We start from the raw sequence: 18,191 nt of genomic DNA, 5'->3' as shown, positions 1-18,191 counted from the left end.
CATGTGTAGCACTTGTTCCGCTTACAAGGATAAGTGCCAGGAGGGAGATCAGTGGGGAGGGATGGGGGGGGGGAGCGAATGGACAAGGGAGTCGTGTAGGGAGCCATCCCTGCAGAAAGCAGAGAGAGTGGGGAGGGAAAGATGTGCTTAGTGGTGGGATCCAGTTGGAGGTGGCGGAAGTTACGGAGAATAATATGTTGGACCCGGAGGCTGGTGGGGTGGTAGGTGAGGACCGGGGGAACCCTATTCCTAGTGGGGTGACGGGAGGATGGAGTGAGAGCAGATATGCGTAAAATGGGGGAGATGCGTTTGAGAGCAGAGTTGATGGTGGAGGAAGGGAGGCCCCTTTCTTTAAAAAAGGAGGGCATCTCCCTCATCCTGGAATGAAAAGCCTCGTCCTGAGAGCAGATGCGGCGGAGACAGAGGAATTGCGAGAAGGGGATGGCATTTTTGCAAGAGACAGGGTGGGACGAGGAATAGTCCAGATAGCTGTGAGAGTCAGTAGGCTTATAGTAGACATCAGTAGATAAGCTGTCTCCAGAGATAGAGAGAGAAAGATCTAGAAAGGGGAGGGAGGTGTCGGAAATGGACCAGGTAAACTTGAGGGCAGGGTGAAAGTTGGAGGCAAAGATAATGAAGTCAACGAGCTCAGCATGCATGCAGGAAGCAGCTCCAATGCAGTCATCAATGTAGCAAAGGAAAAGTGGGAGACAGATACCAGAATAGGTTTGGAATATAGGTTGTTCCACAAGCCAACAAAAAGGCAGGCATAGCTAGGACCCATATGGGTGCCCATTGCTACACCTTTAGTTTGGAGGAAGTGGGAGGAGCCAAGGGAGAAATTATTAAGAGTAAGGACTAATTCCGCTAGATGGAGCAGAGTGGTGGTAGAGGGGAACTGATTAAGTCTGGAATCCAAAAAGAAGTGGAGAGCTTCTCCCCCTCCCCCTCCCACTTTCAAATCTCTTACTAGCTCTTCCTTCAGTTAGTCCTGACGAAGGGTTTCGGCCTGAAACGTCGACTGTACCTCTTCCTAGAGATACTGCCTGGCCTGCTACGTTCACCGGCAACTTTGATGCATGTTGCTTAAATTTCCAGCATCTGCAGAATTCCTCGTGTTTGCATTATCTATGTCCTCTCTACCTCTCTAGATAGGCCTTTCAATATTCGATAGGTTTCAATGAGATCACCCTAATTCTTCTAAACTCCAGGCCCAGAACCATCAAACACTCCTTATACATGAACTCATTGTACATGCTCCTGAATCTCCTCTGGACAACCTCCAGTGCCAGCACATCCTTTCTTAGATAAGGGGGCCAAAATTGCTTTATAATACTCGAAATATGTTCTGACTAATTCCTTATAAAGCCTCTAAATTACATTCTTGCTTTTATATTATAGACCTCTTGAAATGAATGCTAATATTCCATTTACCTTTCTTAAGATTGACTTTCCCTGCAAGTTAACTTTAGGGAATCCTGCACAAGGACTTGCATATTTTACACCTTTTTCCATCTACCAAAGTGCATGGTCAGGCACTTCCCTACACTGCATAACATCTACCACTTTTTTGCTCATTCTTCTAGTCTATTGAAATCCTTCTGCAGACTCCCTGCTTCCTCAATACTATCTGCCCCTCCACCTATCTTTGTATCACCTTCAAACTTGGCTACAAAGCCATCAATTCCATCATCCAAATCTTGTGCTCGAATGCACTGGCCTATATGAGGACACCCAAAGGTGTTATTGTCTTTTGTAATTGTCTTTTTTACAATTGCAAGACATTGACAGATATTAACAACTTCAAGCACTGTAGGTCTATCCCATCAGCGAGTTGTCCATTGGCAGAGGAGCTGGACTTGGTGCGGACCACATTGCTGCCTGCAACATAGAGGCGTTGGAGCTGGATGCATGAGGGTGATATGCAGTCTAACAACAAATGGTAGTCTTAGTCATTTTTCTTGTGATGCAGGACCCTGTTGGACATTTATAATGTGTTATGCAGCAAGTCCAGTTCACTGAGTTAATGGTGGGATTGATGGTGGGGGAGCTGCGTGACCTCGTCACAGCATGGGCTGGGCCTCGTACCGTGGTGTTGCCTGTTGCAGCCACCCAGGAGAGGTGATACTGGAGACGGTGTGGCACTCTGTGGAAGACAAACTGGATTACATTCTTCTGCAGACTGCTGCAGGCTTATTCATGCCGTCAACATCCATGGGCTCAGGGACTTGGGCTATGTTATATATATTGTTTTGTGAGTATGCTTAATGTTATCTTATATGCTAATATTTCTTAAGCTGCATATGACTGTTGGTAACACATAGAAAATGATGGAGGAACTCAGCAGGTCAGGCAGCATCTATGGAAAAGAGTACAGTGGACGGACATTTTGGGCTGAGACCCTTTGGTAGGACTGGAGGAAAAAGATGAGGAGTAGAATTAAACAGTTGGGCGAGGAGAGGAGAAGCACAATGTGACAGGTGAAACCGGGAAGGGGAGGGGTGAGGTAAAGTGCTGCGAAGTTGATTGATGAAAGAGATATAGGGCTGGAGAAGGGGGAACCTAATAAGAGGAGACAGAAGGCCATTGAAGAAGGAAAAGGTGGGAGGAGCACCAGAGGGAGACGAAAGGGGGATGGAAATGGTGAAGGGGTGGCATCCTGCCTAGCCTCCAGCCTGAAGATTCCAGCCTCCTGCCTAGTCTAAAGCCTGAAGAATCCAGCCTCCTGCCTAGCCTCAAGCCTGAAGACTCGTGCCTCCTGCCTAGCCTCAAGCCTGAAGACTCGTGCCTCCTGCCTAGCCTCAAGCCTGAAGACTCGTGCCTCCTGCCTAGCCTCAAGCCTGAAGACTCCAGCTCTGTCCTGCCTCCTGCCAAGCCTCACCTTGAATCTCTAGCCCTAAGCCTGAAGCCTCGCCTCATCCCCTGCCTCCTGCCAATTCTTGCCTCAAGTCTCCCGCCTCCTGCCAAGCCTCGCCTCAAATCTCTAAGACTCCAGCCTCGTCCTGCCTGCCAACCAAGCCTCATCCTTGCCTTGTTCTGGGGTCTGAGCCAGAGGCAAGACCCAGGTATTGGGTCCTTGTCCAGTCTCTGGCTCGGAGTCCAATCCCGGGCTCCTAGCTCTCTTGTCCAGTCCTGTCCCGGGTTCCCAGTTTTTGTGTCCATGTCCTTGCCCTCACCCTGTATCCCAGTCCTGTCCCTGGTACTTCAGTGTCTGTGTCTTGCATGGGTCCATTCCCAGCCACCTCCTTATAAAATAACAATCCAGCCAACCATGGACCCAGCAACACAGGCACTGTCATTTTCCTCTTGCCACCTGGGGTTCCTTTCTGTTTAAATACCCTCCCACCCGCCCGGGTTGTCCATAGTCTGGATACCCTGTTTGGTCACCAGGAGGCTCCCGTGGGGGGGGTGGGGGGAGGTGGGGTATTGGGGTACTGTTATGGTCCGGTCCGTGAGGTCCATATTCCAGTTCACGGTCCGGTCCATCGACCCTTGCTCCAGGGTTTCCTGTCTACCCTGTTTCTGTTCTTGTTGAGCTCTAATTGAGGCAGCTGATGCTCGTTGGGGCTGGCTGCATAAATACCTTCAGAGACTGGGGCGTGGGGCTGGATTTTTCTTGTCCTTACTCCTTCTACCCCTTCCCCTGCCTTCTGTTTCCTGGCCTGAAGCCCTGCCTTGTCTTGCCGGTAATTCTTGCCTCGCCTGTAGTTCTGTCTTGCCTTGCATTGCCTGAAGCCTTGCCTTGTCTTGCTGTCTTGTCCTGGAGCCGCCTCGTACCGAGCTTCCTTCCTGTCCCTTGCCTCCGCCGGGTAAGTCAGGCCGTCTTGCCATTACCCTGTGGTTGTTTCTGTCCCTTCCTGTCCCTAGCCTCCATCGAGTAAGTCAGGCCGTCTTGCCGTTACCTGCGGTTGGTTTGGTCCCTTCCTGTCCCTTGCCTCCGTCAGATGGAGAACTATGCTCTGCCCAGGGGAACTGCACCATGCCCATGGAAACCAGCCTCCTGCCTAGCCTCAATCCTGAAGACTCCAGCCTCCTGCCTAGCCTCAAGCCTGAAGACTCCAGCCTCCTGCCTAGCCTCAAGCCTGAAGACTCCAGCCTCCTGCCTCCTGCCAAGCCTCGCCTCAAGTCTCTAAGACTCCAGCCTCGTCCAGCCTGCCAGCCAAGCCCCGTCCTTGCCTAGTTCTGGGGTCCAAGCCAGAGGCAAGACCCAGGTACTTGGTCCTTGCCCAGTCTCTGGCTCAGAGTTCAAGCCCGGGCTCCTAGCTCTGTTGTCCAGTCCTGTTCCAGGTTCCTGGTTTTCGTGTCCATGTCCTTGCCCTCACCCTGTATCCTAGTCCTGTCCCTAGTACTTCGGTGTCTGTGTCTTGCACTTGGGTCCGTTCCCAGCCACCTGCTTATGACAATGTAAGGTGTTGTCCCCCCAACCTGAGTGTGGCCTCATTGTGACAGTAGAGAAGACCATGGATGGACATATTGGATTGTGAATGGGAAGTGGAATTAAAATGAATGGCCACTAGGTGATACCGCTTTTTCAGGCGGATGGAGCATAGGTGCTCGGCGAAGCGTTCTCCCTTTCTACCCGGGACCCATCTATATATAGGAGGGCACACCGGGAGCACTAGATATAGTATATGACCCCATCAGACTCAAAGGTGAAGTGTTGCCACACCTGGAAGGACTGTTTGTCCTGAATGGTAGTGAGGGAGGGAGGAGGTCCCTGCCTCTCAGCCAATCTCCTATCCATGGTAGTATAGTTCCTCTAATACCATGGATCCTTGTCTTGTTTTGCGGCCTCATGTGCAACACCTTGTCAAATGACTTATGAAAATCCAACTACATAACATTCACTGACTCTCCTTTACTTAGCCATCCTGTTATTTCCTCAAAGAATTCCAACAGATTTGTCTGGCAATATTTTCCCTGAAGGAAGCCATACTGACTTTGGCCTACTTTGTCACATACCTCCAAGTAACCTTAACCTGAATCTCGCAAACAACTGGAATTCTGCAGATGCTGGAAATTCAAGCAACACACATCAAAGTTGCTGGTGAACGCAGCAGGCCAGGCAGCATCTCTAGGAAGAGGTACAGACGACGTTTCAGGCCGAGATCCTTCGTCAGGACTAACTGAAGGAAGAGTTAGTAAGAGATTTGAAAGTGGGAGGGGGAGGGGGAGATCCAAAATGATAGGAGAAGACAGGAGGGGGAGGGATGGAGCCAAGAGCTGGACAGGTGATTGGCAAAAGGGATATGAGAGGATCATGGGACAGGAGGCCTAGGGAGAAAGACAAAGGGGGGGGGGAACCCAGAGGATGGGCAAAGGGTATAGTCAGAGGGACAGAGGGAGAAAAAGGAGAGTGAGAGAAAGAATGTGTGTATATAAATAAATAATGGATGGGGTACGAGGGGGAGGTGGGGCATTAGCGGAAGTTAGAGAAGTCGATGATCATGCCATCAGATTGGAGGCTACCCAGACGGAATATAAGGTGTTGTTCCTCAACCTGAGTGTGGCTTCATCTTTACAGTAGAGGAGGCCGTGGATAGACATGTCAGAATGGGGAATGGGATGTGGAATTAAAATGAGTGGCCACTGGAAGATCCTGCTTTCTCTAGCGGACAGAGCGTAGGTGTTCAGCAAAGCGGTCTCCCAGTCTGCGTCAGGTCTCGCTAATATATAGAAGGCCACATCGAGAGCACCGGACGCAGTAAATCACCCCAGTCGACTCACAGGTGAAGTGTCACCTCACCTGGAAGGACTGTCTGGGGCTCTGAATGGTGGTAAGGGAGGAAGTGTAAGGGCATGTGTAGCACTTGTTCCGCTTACAAGGATAAGTGCCAGGAGGGAGATCAGTGGGGAGGGATGGGGGGGACGAATGGACAAGAGAGTCGCGTAGGGAGCGATCACTGCAGAAAGCAGAGGGAGGGTGAGGGAAAGAGGAGCTTAGTGGTGGGATCCCGTTGGAGGTGGCGGCATTTACATCGACGACTGCATTGGCGCTGCTTCCTGCACGCATGCTGAGCTCGTTGACTTTGCCTCCAACTTTCACCCTGCCCTCAAGTTTACCTGGTCCATTTCCGACACCTCCCTCCCCTTTCTTGATCTTTCTGTCTCTGTCTCTGGAGACAGCTTATCCACTGATGTCTACTATAAGCCTACTGACTCTCACAGGTATCTGGACTATTCCTTTTCTCACCCTGTTTCTTGCAAAAATGCCATCCCCTTCTCGCAATTCCTCCGTCTCCGCCGCATCTGCTCTCAGGATGAGGCTTTTCATTCCAGGTCAAGGGAGATGTCCTCTTTTTTTAAAGAAAGGGCTTCCCTTCCTCCACTATCAACTCTGCTCTCAAACGCATCTCCGCCATTTCACGTACATCTGCTCTCACTCCATCCTCCCGCCACCCCACTAAGAATAGGGTTCCCCTGGTCCTCACCTACCACCCCACCAGCCTCCGAGTCCAACATATTATTCTCAGTAACTTCCGCCACCTCCAACGGTATCCCACCACTAAGCACATCTTTCCCTCCCCCCTCTCTCTGCTTTCCGCAGGGATCACTCCCTACGCGACTCCCTTGTCCATTCGTCTCCCCCCCATCCCTCCCCATTGATCTCCCTCCTGGCACTTATCCTTGTAAACAGAGCAAGTGCTACACATGCCCTTACACTTCCTCCCTTACCACCATTCAGGGCCCCAGACAGTCCTTCCAGGTGAGGCGACACTTCACCTGTGAGTCGACTGGGGTGATATACTGCGTCCGGTGCTCTCGATGTGGCCTTCTATATATTGGCGAGACCCGACGCAGACTGGGAGACCGCTTTGCTGAACACCTACGCTCTGTCCGCCAGAGAAAGCAGGATCTCCCAGTGGCCACACATTTTAATTCCACATCCCATTCCCATTCTGACATGTCTATCCACGGCCTCCTCTACTGTAAAGATGAAGCCACACTCAGGTTGGAGGAACAACACCTTATATTCCATCTGGGTAGCCTCCAACCTGATGGCATGAACATCGACTTCTCTAACTTCCGCTAATGCCCCATCTCCCCCTCGTACCCCATCTGTTATTTACTTTTATACACACATTCTTTCCCTCACTCTCCGTTTTCTCCCTCTGTCCCTCTGACTATACCCCTTGCCCATCCTCTGGTTCCCCACCCCCCCTTGTCTTTCTCCCTGGGCCTCCTGTCCCATGATCCTCTCATATCCCCTTTGCCAATCACCTGTCCAGCTCTTGGCTCTATCCCTCCCCCTCCTGTCTTCTCCTATCATTTTGGATCTCCCCCTCCCCCTCCCACTTTCAAATCTCTTACTAACTCTTCCTTCAGTTAGTCCTGACGAAGGGTCTCAGCCTGAAATGTCAACTGTACCTCTTCCTAGAGATGCTGCCTGGCCTGCTGCGTTCACCAGCAACTTTGATGTGTGTTGCTTAACCTGAATCTTCTTACTTAATAATGGGCTCTAACTCCTTGCCAATCACTGAGTCAGACTAACTGGCCTCCCTTCTTAAAGAGTGCAGTGACATTTGCAAAGTTCCAGTCCTCTAAAACCATTCTAGAATCTAGCGATTTTTGAAAGATCTCTACTAATGCCTCCAGAATATCTGAAGCGACATCTATCAGAACCCTGGGGTGTAGTACATCTGGTCCAGAAGAATTATCTGCCTTCAGACCTTTCAGATTCCCAAGCACCTTCTCCTTAATTATAGTACCTACACTCACATCAGCCCCCTGACACACTTGAATTTCTGTCATTGTTGGTGTTTTCCATCGGAAAGACTGATGCAAAATACATATTGAGTTTGTGAGCAATTTCTTTGTCCCCCATTGCTACCTCTCCAGTGTCATTTCCAGTGATCTGATATCTACTCTTGCTTCTCTTTTATTCTTTATACTGTATATCTGAAAACATATTGGTATCTTCTTTTATATTATTGGCTAGCTTAACTTCATATTTCATCTTTTCTCTCATACTTGCCTTCTCTTGGTTTTTAGAAGCTTCCCATTTCTCTAACTTCCCACTATGTTTTGCTATATTGTATGTCCTCTCTTTTGCTTTAATGCTGCCTTTGACTTCTATTGTCAGCTTTCACAGTTTCATCACCCTCCCTTTAGAGTACCTCTTTTTTTGTGATGAATTGATCTACACCTTCTGAATTGCTCCCAGAAGCTCTAGCCATTACTATTCTGCTGTCATCCCTGCTAGTGTCCCCGTAGCATCAACTTTGGCCAGCTTCTCTCTCATGCCTCTGTAGAACCCTTTACTCCACTAGTGCATCTGATTTCAGCTGCTCCCTCTCAAACTGGAGGGATGAATTCTATCACATCATAATCACTGACTCCTCAGGGTTCCTTTACCTCAAGCTCTCTGATCAAATCTGGTTCATTACACACAGCAGTTATCATACCAAGCTGCGACACACCTGACGTCCTGACGAAGGGTCTCGGCCTGAAACGTCGACTGCGCCTCTTCCTATAGATGCTGCCTGGCCTGCTGCGTTCACCAGCAACTTTGATGTATGTTGCTTGAATTTCCAGCATCTGCAGAATTCCTGTTGTCTGCGACACACCTGGATGGGATAGTTTATTGTGCATTGATAAAACCTGATTAAGGCTGCTGTCTGGGATACATTTATGAGGTACAGTCATTGGTGTCAGTGTATGAACAGAGTATGAAGAAATGTTGCATTCAGATATTGTTGCTCTGTGTCTAAAGCTGATGCTGTAAGTTAGCTTTTAGAAATGTTATAAAATGAAGTTGTTTGTAATAATTAGCAAGGTAATCAATTTAGATATATGCAATTGTTTTAATATGGATTAGTGTTTCAAGAACATTCATAATGGCACATTGTTGATAACCCCAGTAATTTCTAGAATAATGTCCTTACTGAATTGAACAGACTTTTCTTGAAATACTTGACCTAACCAGCTGCTTAAGTCAACAGAACTGTGAAGCAATTCCCAATTCCATCATGGGAATTTCCTGTTATTAAGATGTAGTAGATTGAATTTAATGGGTTTTGCTGGGAGTCTTGCAGGGAACTGCTGGTATTTACCCTTGTAAGGGCTGGCAATTTTGAGACTTGTATGGGAATGTAGAAGCCTTGAACCTGCTGGCTGAGCTGCACCACCCTGGATTTTAAAGTCAAAGTCAAACACGTGTTTATTGCTGTATGCACAAGTACATGTATTTACTTGTGCATACCCATGGCAGCTTCATAGGCACATAGTACCATTTAAGCAGCATTCAGAAAGAAAACATTACAAACGTTGTATACAACTTTTGCAATAATCATAATAATAAGTACTTTATTGATCCTGAGTGGGGAAATTATTTCGTTCCAGCAGCAACATTTAAAAGCACACTTAGCAATAATAATAAATAATAATAAGTATAATAATAATAATATTAACTAATAATAAAGTGCAAAATAATGTACACAATAATAATTTACGAATGTGCAATAATGTGTAATACGGTGCAATAATAATGTGTGAACTAATAAAACAGAGACTAGTGTGCCATGATGTGTGTTCTCCTGTCACACAAAGATGAACTGTTGTATATGCTTATTGCATTTGGTCAGAAAGATTTTCTGTAATGATTCTTATGAGAGTGGAGCAGAATGATGGACGCAATTAAAATAAAATTAAGGTCCATTTTAGTGTAAACTGGTCATTGTGTTGCTTAACTTTAGTGGTTCTGGTATTGCTGGTTGGTTCAAGAACCAAATGGTTGAAAAGAAGTAGCTTGCCTCGAAACTAGTGCTGTGGGACTTCAGTCTTCTATACCTCCTTCCCACAAATTGGGGAGACTACTTTTTGAACTCTCCAATCCAGTGCCAGTTTGGATTTAGTGGATGAAGTGTGAGACCATTTCATCACTGTGAAGATTTCACACCTGTGGACAAGATGAGAAGACAAGATACATTTTCTGTTTAAAAATAAAAGCAGATGGTGCTGGAAGAACTTGGTAGGTCAGGCAGCCTTTGTGGAAAGAACAATGGTGAACTCTTCAAGTCAAAAACCTTTCATCAAAACTTCTTTTAGTCTTTGACCTGGTGTGACTAATAACTGTTAATGTTTGATTTGCAGTCTGTTGAATTCTATTACGCAGCTGGGCTGGGCATTACTTGAGGCCAGATGTGAAGAGCAAATATTTAATTAATGTCACCTAAGAAAAGATGCAAAAGAGATTTATAAGAATGGACCCGAAGAAAAATCCCTCCCTTCAGAAACCTGAGATTTTATAAATGTGTGTGTCAATCGTGAATAGATGTAATGGAAATCTTTTTTACCAGTAGTGTTATGCTGTAGTTGCAGATTTGAGATAATCTGCAAAATATACAACTTTTATTACGTACAAGTGATGAGTTGAAAAACACTTCTTGAAATGCAGATTGAAATGCAGATTGAAATGCAATTACCTGGTAAACGCTTTAAAGAAAGCATCATTACAGGCCTGAAAAGAAAGTGTTCTGGGACACATTATAACAAATGGGGTTCTTCTATGCTGTCTCATTCCAATGTGCTAAACACATCAGGAATGAAGGTAAACATGGACTTCTGTCAGCAACTTCATAACAGGGTTATAGACTTAAGCAGGTCAACTGCTCTTTCATATTGAGCGGCTTTGGATATTAATGCATATTTATATTTTGTAGTTTTTTGATTTTTGTACTGGAGAAATTGAAGTCACTGACCTTTGATCTGTGGTTGTTTTCTTCTGAAAGGGGAACATTTGGGAACAAATTCTACGAATACCCTTCATCCTGGAGATGATCAACACTGTGCCCTTTATCATCACAGTAAGTATATCTCTGACATCAAATATTAAGTTGGGCCTAGCTGGCAGGAATTATTGAAACAAAATCATTCAGGTGTGAGGAACGTATTGAACAGATTGCTTATGACTTTCAATGGGGCTGTTTTTCAACAATATGCATTTTGATAGTTTTATATAAAAGCTTTGCTGCTTATTACTGAAAAATTGTATAAAGGTCACATTTGACTGCTCAAAGATGTATTTTACAGCATTTCACAGAGATTTAATTAAACCTGCATTGCATGTCTTGTTGTGTTCTCCCTCTAATTCAAGAATTAAGCAAGTTAGTACTGGGTAGGCTTCAAATATCCATTGAATTTGCACACAATGATTGTAAGTCAATGCAAAATAAGGTGACAAGTGTTCTTTTTGTTTTCATTATGAAATATATGTCCTGTGTTTGCTAAGCAGAATTCAGATTTACTTTCAGCTGCATAAAACTGTCAATAAATTTAATTAAAATATTGATATTATCAATGCACTTAAATGTGACAACAAAATTATACTACAGCTTTCTGTACCTTATTAAGCTCAACTGGTACTTACACCATACTTTAATTATATTAGTTTAGTAAAGAAGTAATGTAAAATAAAAGGGGTAAGACTCACCTTTGGGAGAAAAAATATTTCTCGTCTCAGTCTTAAATAAGCACCCCTTTATTCTGCAATTATGCCTTCTGATCTGAAATTCTTCTATGAGAAAAATCAACCTCCCAGCATTTACCCCCATCAAGCCTCTTGATATCAATTGTACCTTAAATAAGATTGGCACTCATTCTTCTGAACTCTAGTTAGGAGAGATGAACTCTATTCAGCCTTTCCTCGTAAGGCTACCTCTCCATACTTGTGCATCCTATAAACCCTTCTTTGAATTGCTTCTGTTGATATATCTTTCCTAAAATAAGGGAATCAAACATATTCAATATATTAGGTCTCATGAGTACCTTGTGCAGTTTTTATGGGGGGACCATACTGAATGATGTAGTCAGAGGATTGTACTTGGTATTCAAGAGATATTACTGACATCTACAGCATTAATATAAGTGTTCTCCAATTTATGTTTATTATTCTCCAGATCAGTAGAATCTTTTGGCTTCATCTTACTGGCTACTCTTAAGTGATCTTTGCAAGTCAATGTACAAACTAGAATGAAAATAGAGCATAGAACAGTACAGCACAGTATGGACCTTTTGACCCAGAAGTTGTGCCGACCTACATAAACCTACTCCATGATTAATTTAGCCCCTTCCTCCTACATGGGCCATAACCCTACATTTTTCTTTCATCCATGTGCTTATCTAAGAGTCTCTTAAATATATCATAAACACAAGAGATTCTTCAGATGCAGGAAATCCAGAGCAACACGCACAAAATGGTTGAAGAAGTCAGCAGGTCAGGCAGCATCTAGGGAAATGAATAAACAGTCAATGTTTTGTGCCCAGAACCTTCATCAGGACTGGAAAGGGGAAGAAGCCAGAATAAGAAGGTGGGGGAAGGGCAAGGAATACAAGCCAGAAGATGATAGATGAAAATAGGTGGGTAGGGTAGGGGGATGAAGTAAGAAGCTGAGAAGTAATGGGTAGAAATGTTAAAATGTTGGATAAGAAGGAATTTGATAGAGGAGAGCCAACCATGGGACAAAGGGAAGGAGGAGGGGCATCAAGTGACAAGAAGAGGTCAGAGGTGGGGCCAGAGTAGGGGATTCAAGAAGGAGGAAGGTGAAGAGGAAAAGTCACCAGAAGTTAGAGAAATCGACGTTCATGCCATAAGGTAGGAGGCTATCCAGATGGAGTGAGGTGTTGCTCCTCCTACCTGAGTGTTGCCTCATCGTGCAGTAGAGGAGGCCATGGATTAACATGTCAAAATGGGAATAGGGTTTGGAATTGAAATGGTTGGTCACCAGGAAATCCTGCTTTTTGTGAATGGACCATAGGTGCTCGACAAAGTGGTCCCCAATCTACGGCTGGTTTCATCAACGTAGAGGAGGCCGCATCGGGAACACCAGGTACAGTAGACAACCCTGACAGATTCAGGCTGGGAGGACTGTTTGGGGTTCTCATTGGAGGTGAGGAATAAAGACGTATTTGCTGGTAGGATCCCAATGGTCGTAGGATCCTTAAATGTATTAGCCTAAACCACTGCAACTGGCAGTGCATTCCAGGCATTTATCATTCTCTATTTAAAAAAGAACGATCTCCCCTGAACTTGCTTCCATTCAATTAACCATTGACCCTTGAAAAAAAAGATGCTGACTGTCCACTCTATGCTCTTATCATCTTATGGTATACATCTCTATCAAGTCAACTCCTTCACTCCAAGAGGTGCCAGGTTGGGTAAAGAAACCCCTCAATTATTGTAGTTGTGTATCACAAGAGTGGCAAGTATCCTATATTATATTAGAATATAATAGAGCACTATTTAATGCATTAACTATGATTGTAAGAATGAAAAGGTATTGCATGGTTTATTCTTGTAATTTTTTTTAAATATTAGGAATCACATTTATTTTGGTGTTAAAAACATATCCTCCTTCACCTCAAGGAGAAAAACACTATCTTGCTCAACCTTTCCATATAAGACATTTTCACTCTTCTAGGTAGAATTCTGGTAATACTCCTCTGCACCTTCTCTAAAGCTTCCAAATCCTTCATTTTAATGAGGTGATTAGAAATGAACACAATATTCCAAGTGTGGTCTAAGCAGAATTTTATAGAGCAGTAACATTATCTTGCAGACCTTGAACTACCATATGCCTTCTTAACCCTCAGCCCTCCCCATCAACTTGTGCAACAACTTTGAGGGATAACTGGACTTGGAACACACATTGTAAGAATCCTGTCATTAACCTTGTATTCTGCCTTCAAGTTCACCTTCCAAAGTGCACACTATTCTATACATGCAAAACTGCCTGACCCTTTCCATGGCAGATCTTTCATCTAGGTTGTAAAGTACTGAACGGGTGTCAGTCCAATTTAGTTGCAAAGTGGTCATGCAGTCACTCATAGTTTATTTTTCATAATAGATGTAATCTTTAGAAACAGAATAATCTTTTGTCATTTCTGTGGGCCTGACCATGTCATAGTCTAAATTCAGATCCACCAAGGCTGCACCAGTCATCTGCTAACGTGCTACCCTTCTAGAGTAGGGTACAGATGAGAAAGATGGAGGAGATTTCCCTATTAATAAAAACAGATAGTTATTTCAAAAATAATCTGGTATTTTGCAAACCTAAACTGATATTGTACTCGAATATAACAATCTTCAGATGAGGAGAAAAACATCTATTTTAATTAACATTAAAGTCAAAAAGATTTATATCCTTTATTTTCAGCACTTTATGTATCTGCTTCTCTGGAAATATGAAAATGAAAACAGATTTATTTGTCTGATCTTTGGAATGTCCAAATACATTTTACATTTGAAGTGAAGCCTTACATTTGTGAGAATTTTTGTGTAGCAATATCCCACAGTAACAATGTATTGAAATTACTTGAGTGTAAGTAATTACATTATCTATTCCACTAGCTTCAGACTCTTCCTATTTACATCCATGACATGTCATGTGCTCTGTATCTCTTCAACTATTTTCAGTTCACTGGTCCTGTTCGCCTCATTTTCACTATTGATCTCCAGTCCCAAGACACTTCTATTCCCACATCAGGAAGGCCCTAAAGTTCTTTACTTCTTTCTAAACAACAGACCTAACCAGTTCCTTTTCTCCACCACCTCCTCTGTCTGGCAGAACTGGTCCTCACTCTCAACAATTTCTCTTTTGTCTCCTCCCCTTTCTCCAGACTTGAGAGGTAGCCATAGGCCCCAACTATCCGTGCCTTTTCGTTGATTATGTGGAACATTCTATGTTCCAAATCTACTCTGGTAATGCTCCCTAACTCTTTCTGTGCTACATTGATGACTGACTGCAATGGTGCTGCTTCCTGAACCCATGCTGAGTTTGTCCATTTCATTAACTTTGCCGCCAATTTCCACCCCGTCCTCAGATTTACTTGGTCCAACTCTGACACCTCTCTCCTGTTCCTCGATCTCTCTCTGTCTCCTAATACCTTTTATACGCCTACTGACTCTCACAGCTATCTTGACTATACCTCTACGTACCCTGTCACTTGTAAAAATGCAATTTCCTTTTTTTCAGTTCCCAGTCTTCAGTGCATTTGTTTTCAGCTTGAGACTTCTAGTCCCTCCTTCTTCAAAAAATGGGGTTTCCTGCATATTCACCCTCACCCCCACCTCCCCACGGCCATGACAGGGATGGGGTTCCCCTTGTCCTTGCATACCACCGCACGAGTCTCTGCATCTAGCACATCATTCTCCGTAGCTAATCCCATCTTCAACGGATCCTACCACTAAACACATCTTTCCCTCTCCTGCTCTCTGCTTTCCACAGATTTCAATCTATCCATTGCTCCTTTATCCATTCATCCCTCCCCACTGATCTTCCTCCTGGCATTTATCTCTTCATTTAGTCCATCACCATTACTCAGGGCCTCGAACAGTCTTCCCAGGTGAGGCAACAATTCACCAGCAAGTCTGTTTGGATCAGCTACTATATCCACTGCTCCTGGAGTGGTCTCAGTGAAACCTGACGTAGATTGGGTTGGGACATCTTTATCAAGGACCTTCACTTTGTCCACAGCTACAGATAGGATTTCCCAATGGCCCCACATTTTAATTCTTTTGCTAATTTCCATTCCAATATTTCAGTCCATGGCCGCCTCTCTACCATGATGAGGTCCCTTTCAGGTTCAAGGAGCAACACCTCATATTCCATCTGGGCATCCTTCAACCTGATGGCATGCAAACCGATTTCTCTAACTTCTGGTAATTCCTCCCCCACCCCCTTTCTCACTTTTTCCATTCTCTATTCTGGCTTCTCTCTAACGCTTTCCCTTAACATTACCTGGCTATCACCTCCCTCTGGTGCCCCTCCTCCTTCCCTTTCTCCCACTGTCCACTCTCCTCTCCTACCAGATTCCTTCGTCAGCCCTTTACTTTTCCATCTATCACTTCCTAGCTTCTCACTTCATTCCCTTTCCCCCACCAATGCACTCACTTGGCTTCAACCATCATCTGCCAGCTTGTACTCCTTATCCTGCCTCCATCTTCTTATTCTGGCTTCTTACCCCTTCCTTTCCAGTCCTGATGCAAGGACTCTGGTCTGAAATGTCAACTGTTTATTCCTCTCCATTGATGCTGATGGATCTACAGATTTCCAGCATTTTGTGTGTGTGTGTGTGTGTGTGTGTGTGTGTTGCTTTGGATTTCCACCATCTTCTTAATCTTTTGTGTTTATATTATGATATTTTTAAAATATTTTATTTCAAATTTCTCTGAAATTACATTCAAATAAATGATTCCTTTTCAGATATTTTGGTCGCCTTTAAGAAATTTATTCATCCCAGTGTTTCTGAACTGCTGGTTAGCCAAGTATGCCCTGGAGAATATGATTGTGAGTATGACAAATTTCAAGGGAAGGAAATAGCTTTTAAGTTCCTCAGTGAGTCTTGAAACACAAAAATTGCATGAAACATCTTAATTTAATCCAATCACAAGAATTCAGAAATCTGTAGGTTACTAACAATAAGTATCTCACAATTGAAGAATTTTCTAATTTAAGAAAACTTTGGCTATTTCAGTAAGTAATTGTAAGTAACTCATGAAATCTGTTGATAAATACACCCATGTTGTTCGTACCTCATCTTGTTTTTGGAAAGTTATTGCAAGTAGTAAGCCTCAATATGTCATCAACACACACAAGTTGTCTTTCAAAAATAAAAAGAATGAAACAAAACATCCTTTTCATTTTTGAAAGATAAGTTGTGTGTTTTTTGCATATTCAGATTAAAATAGATTATTGGCTTTTATTTTGATTGTTCTTAAATGTTTGTATTCATTTAGAATGATCTCCACAGAGCAATCCAACGAACCCAGTCAGCAATGTTTAACCAGGTTCTAATTCTTATATCAACTTTATTGTGCCTCATTTTTACTTGGTAAGCAATTCTGAATTGGTCCAGAAAGAGATTGTTATGTGATTTAAACATGTTTTTCTACATTTTAAAAAAACATAATTAAAGCCAAAAATATTCAATTCACCTACTTGAACTTGATAAATAATTCTCTTTCAATAATGTGTGTGATATAATTTTTCTTAGTCTATATTATGAATACTGTTTCTACTTATGACTACACTTTCTGCAATTAATTGTCTTAACAGTGGAACAAGAATGCCATAGTTTATAGGAATAGTGACACTATTTTGCAATGCTGCTTTAGTAGCTTTGGATTTTATGAGCTTGGATTTTGAAAATGTAAAGCTTCAAGAATTAACTTACATGCTGTATTTGAATACAAATCCCTTCTACGTCATCAAAGATGTGTCTTAGTTTTCAAGTCAGTTCCTGCTTGTTTAGTTTCTAACTCTCATTATCATTAATTCAAAATGTATTAACCTGATGTGTGTTGCTTAGTCTCAACTTTCCTGAATCTTTATCCATGCTTGGAGCAATCTTTGTTCATTTTAATAGAGACAGAAACATATGTTTGACTTTGTGCACCGATTATGAATAAAAGGTCATGGTTGCACTTTGTACCCTGATTGAAATAGAGCACATTTGCAATTGTTGTTGTATATGCATACGTATTGCAGGCAAACAACAATTGAATTCCCACCTCTTAAACTTTTCATGTATGTAGACCAGGGCATTTTGTCAATACCTTGATTTGCTTTTCGACTGCAATAAATTGACATATTTACAAAATTAGATCAAAGTTCACGGAAGACCAAATTAAATGTATATTAGTCAAAAATTTTCTAAAATCATTTACTAAGATACAATATAAAATCAATCAGGTGTAAAAATTGAATGTGTTCTGAATTTTGAACAGAGATGAATCAATTTCATACGAGTTTTGAAAATGCACAATGGGATCCATAATGATTTAATACTTAACCAAGTCCAGCTTATTAAATAGAACAGGAAGAGAAAATTTTCAGTTCATGGAACGATAATGTTAGAATTATGGAGATTGCAAACTGCATTATGTGGATTAGGTAATGAGTAATTCCAAAGAAAAAGAAAACATTTTCTCTTGGAATGGAGCAAATGTTTAAATGAACTGCAAATGTTTTTGGCAAAGTAGTTGAAGAGAATCCCTGAATTCTATGTCCATTGATGCATAGAGAGCAACTGATAAGGCTTCATGGAAGATTACTTTAAAATGTAGGAAATTGGTAAACAGACACATTTTTGGCAAAAGTAGGAATTTAGTTGAAAACAGGGAATAAAAATCTGGAATGAAGTAAATGATAAAATTTCACAGTCTAGCTGTGTCTCAACCAACCTATTCCTTG

The 18,191-nt window shown here is 43.1% G+C and overlaps 1 protein-coding gene across 2 annotated transcripts in view; it reads left to right on the top strand.

Annotated features, from left to right (window-relative positions):
* The window catches only part of kcnt2a (potassium channel, subfamily T, member 2a), a 1,051,023-nt gene that overhangs the window by 411,254 nt on the left and 621,578 nt on the right, over positions 1–18,191 (top strand). For both annotated transcript variants that reach the window (XM_063063856.1, XM_063063854.1), the window contains 3 exons: positions 10,731–10,805; positions 16,203–16,286; positions 16,736–16,830. In XM_063063856.1, coding sequence (XP_062919926.1) covers positions 10,731–10,805; positions 16,203–16,286; positions 16,736–16,830 — 254 coding nt within the window. The remainder of the gene's footprint in view (positions 1–10,730; positions 10,806–16,202; positions 16,287–16,735; positions 16,831–18,191) is intronic.

Source organism: Mobula hypostoma, chromosome 12, assembly GCF_963921235.1.
Source record: "Mobula hypostoma chromosome 12, sMobHyp1.1, whole genome shotgun sequence".
Taxonomy (NCBI): domain Eukaryota; kingdom Metazoa; phylum Chordata; class Chondrichthyes; order Myliobatiformes; family Myliobatidae; genus Mobula; species Mobula hypostoma.
This window is presented reverse-complemented; position numbering and strand designations above follow the sequence as displayed.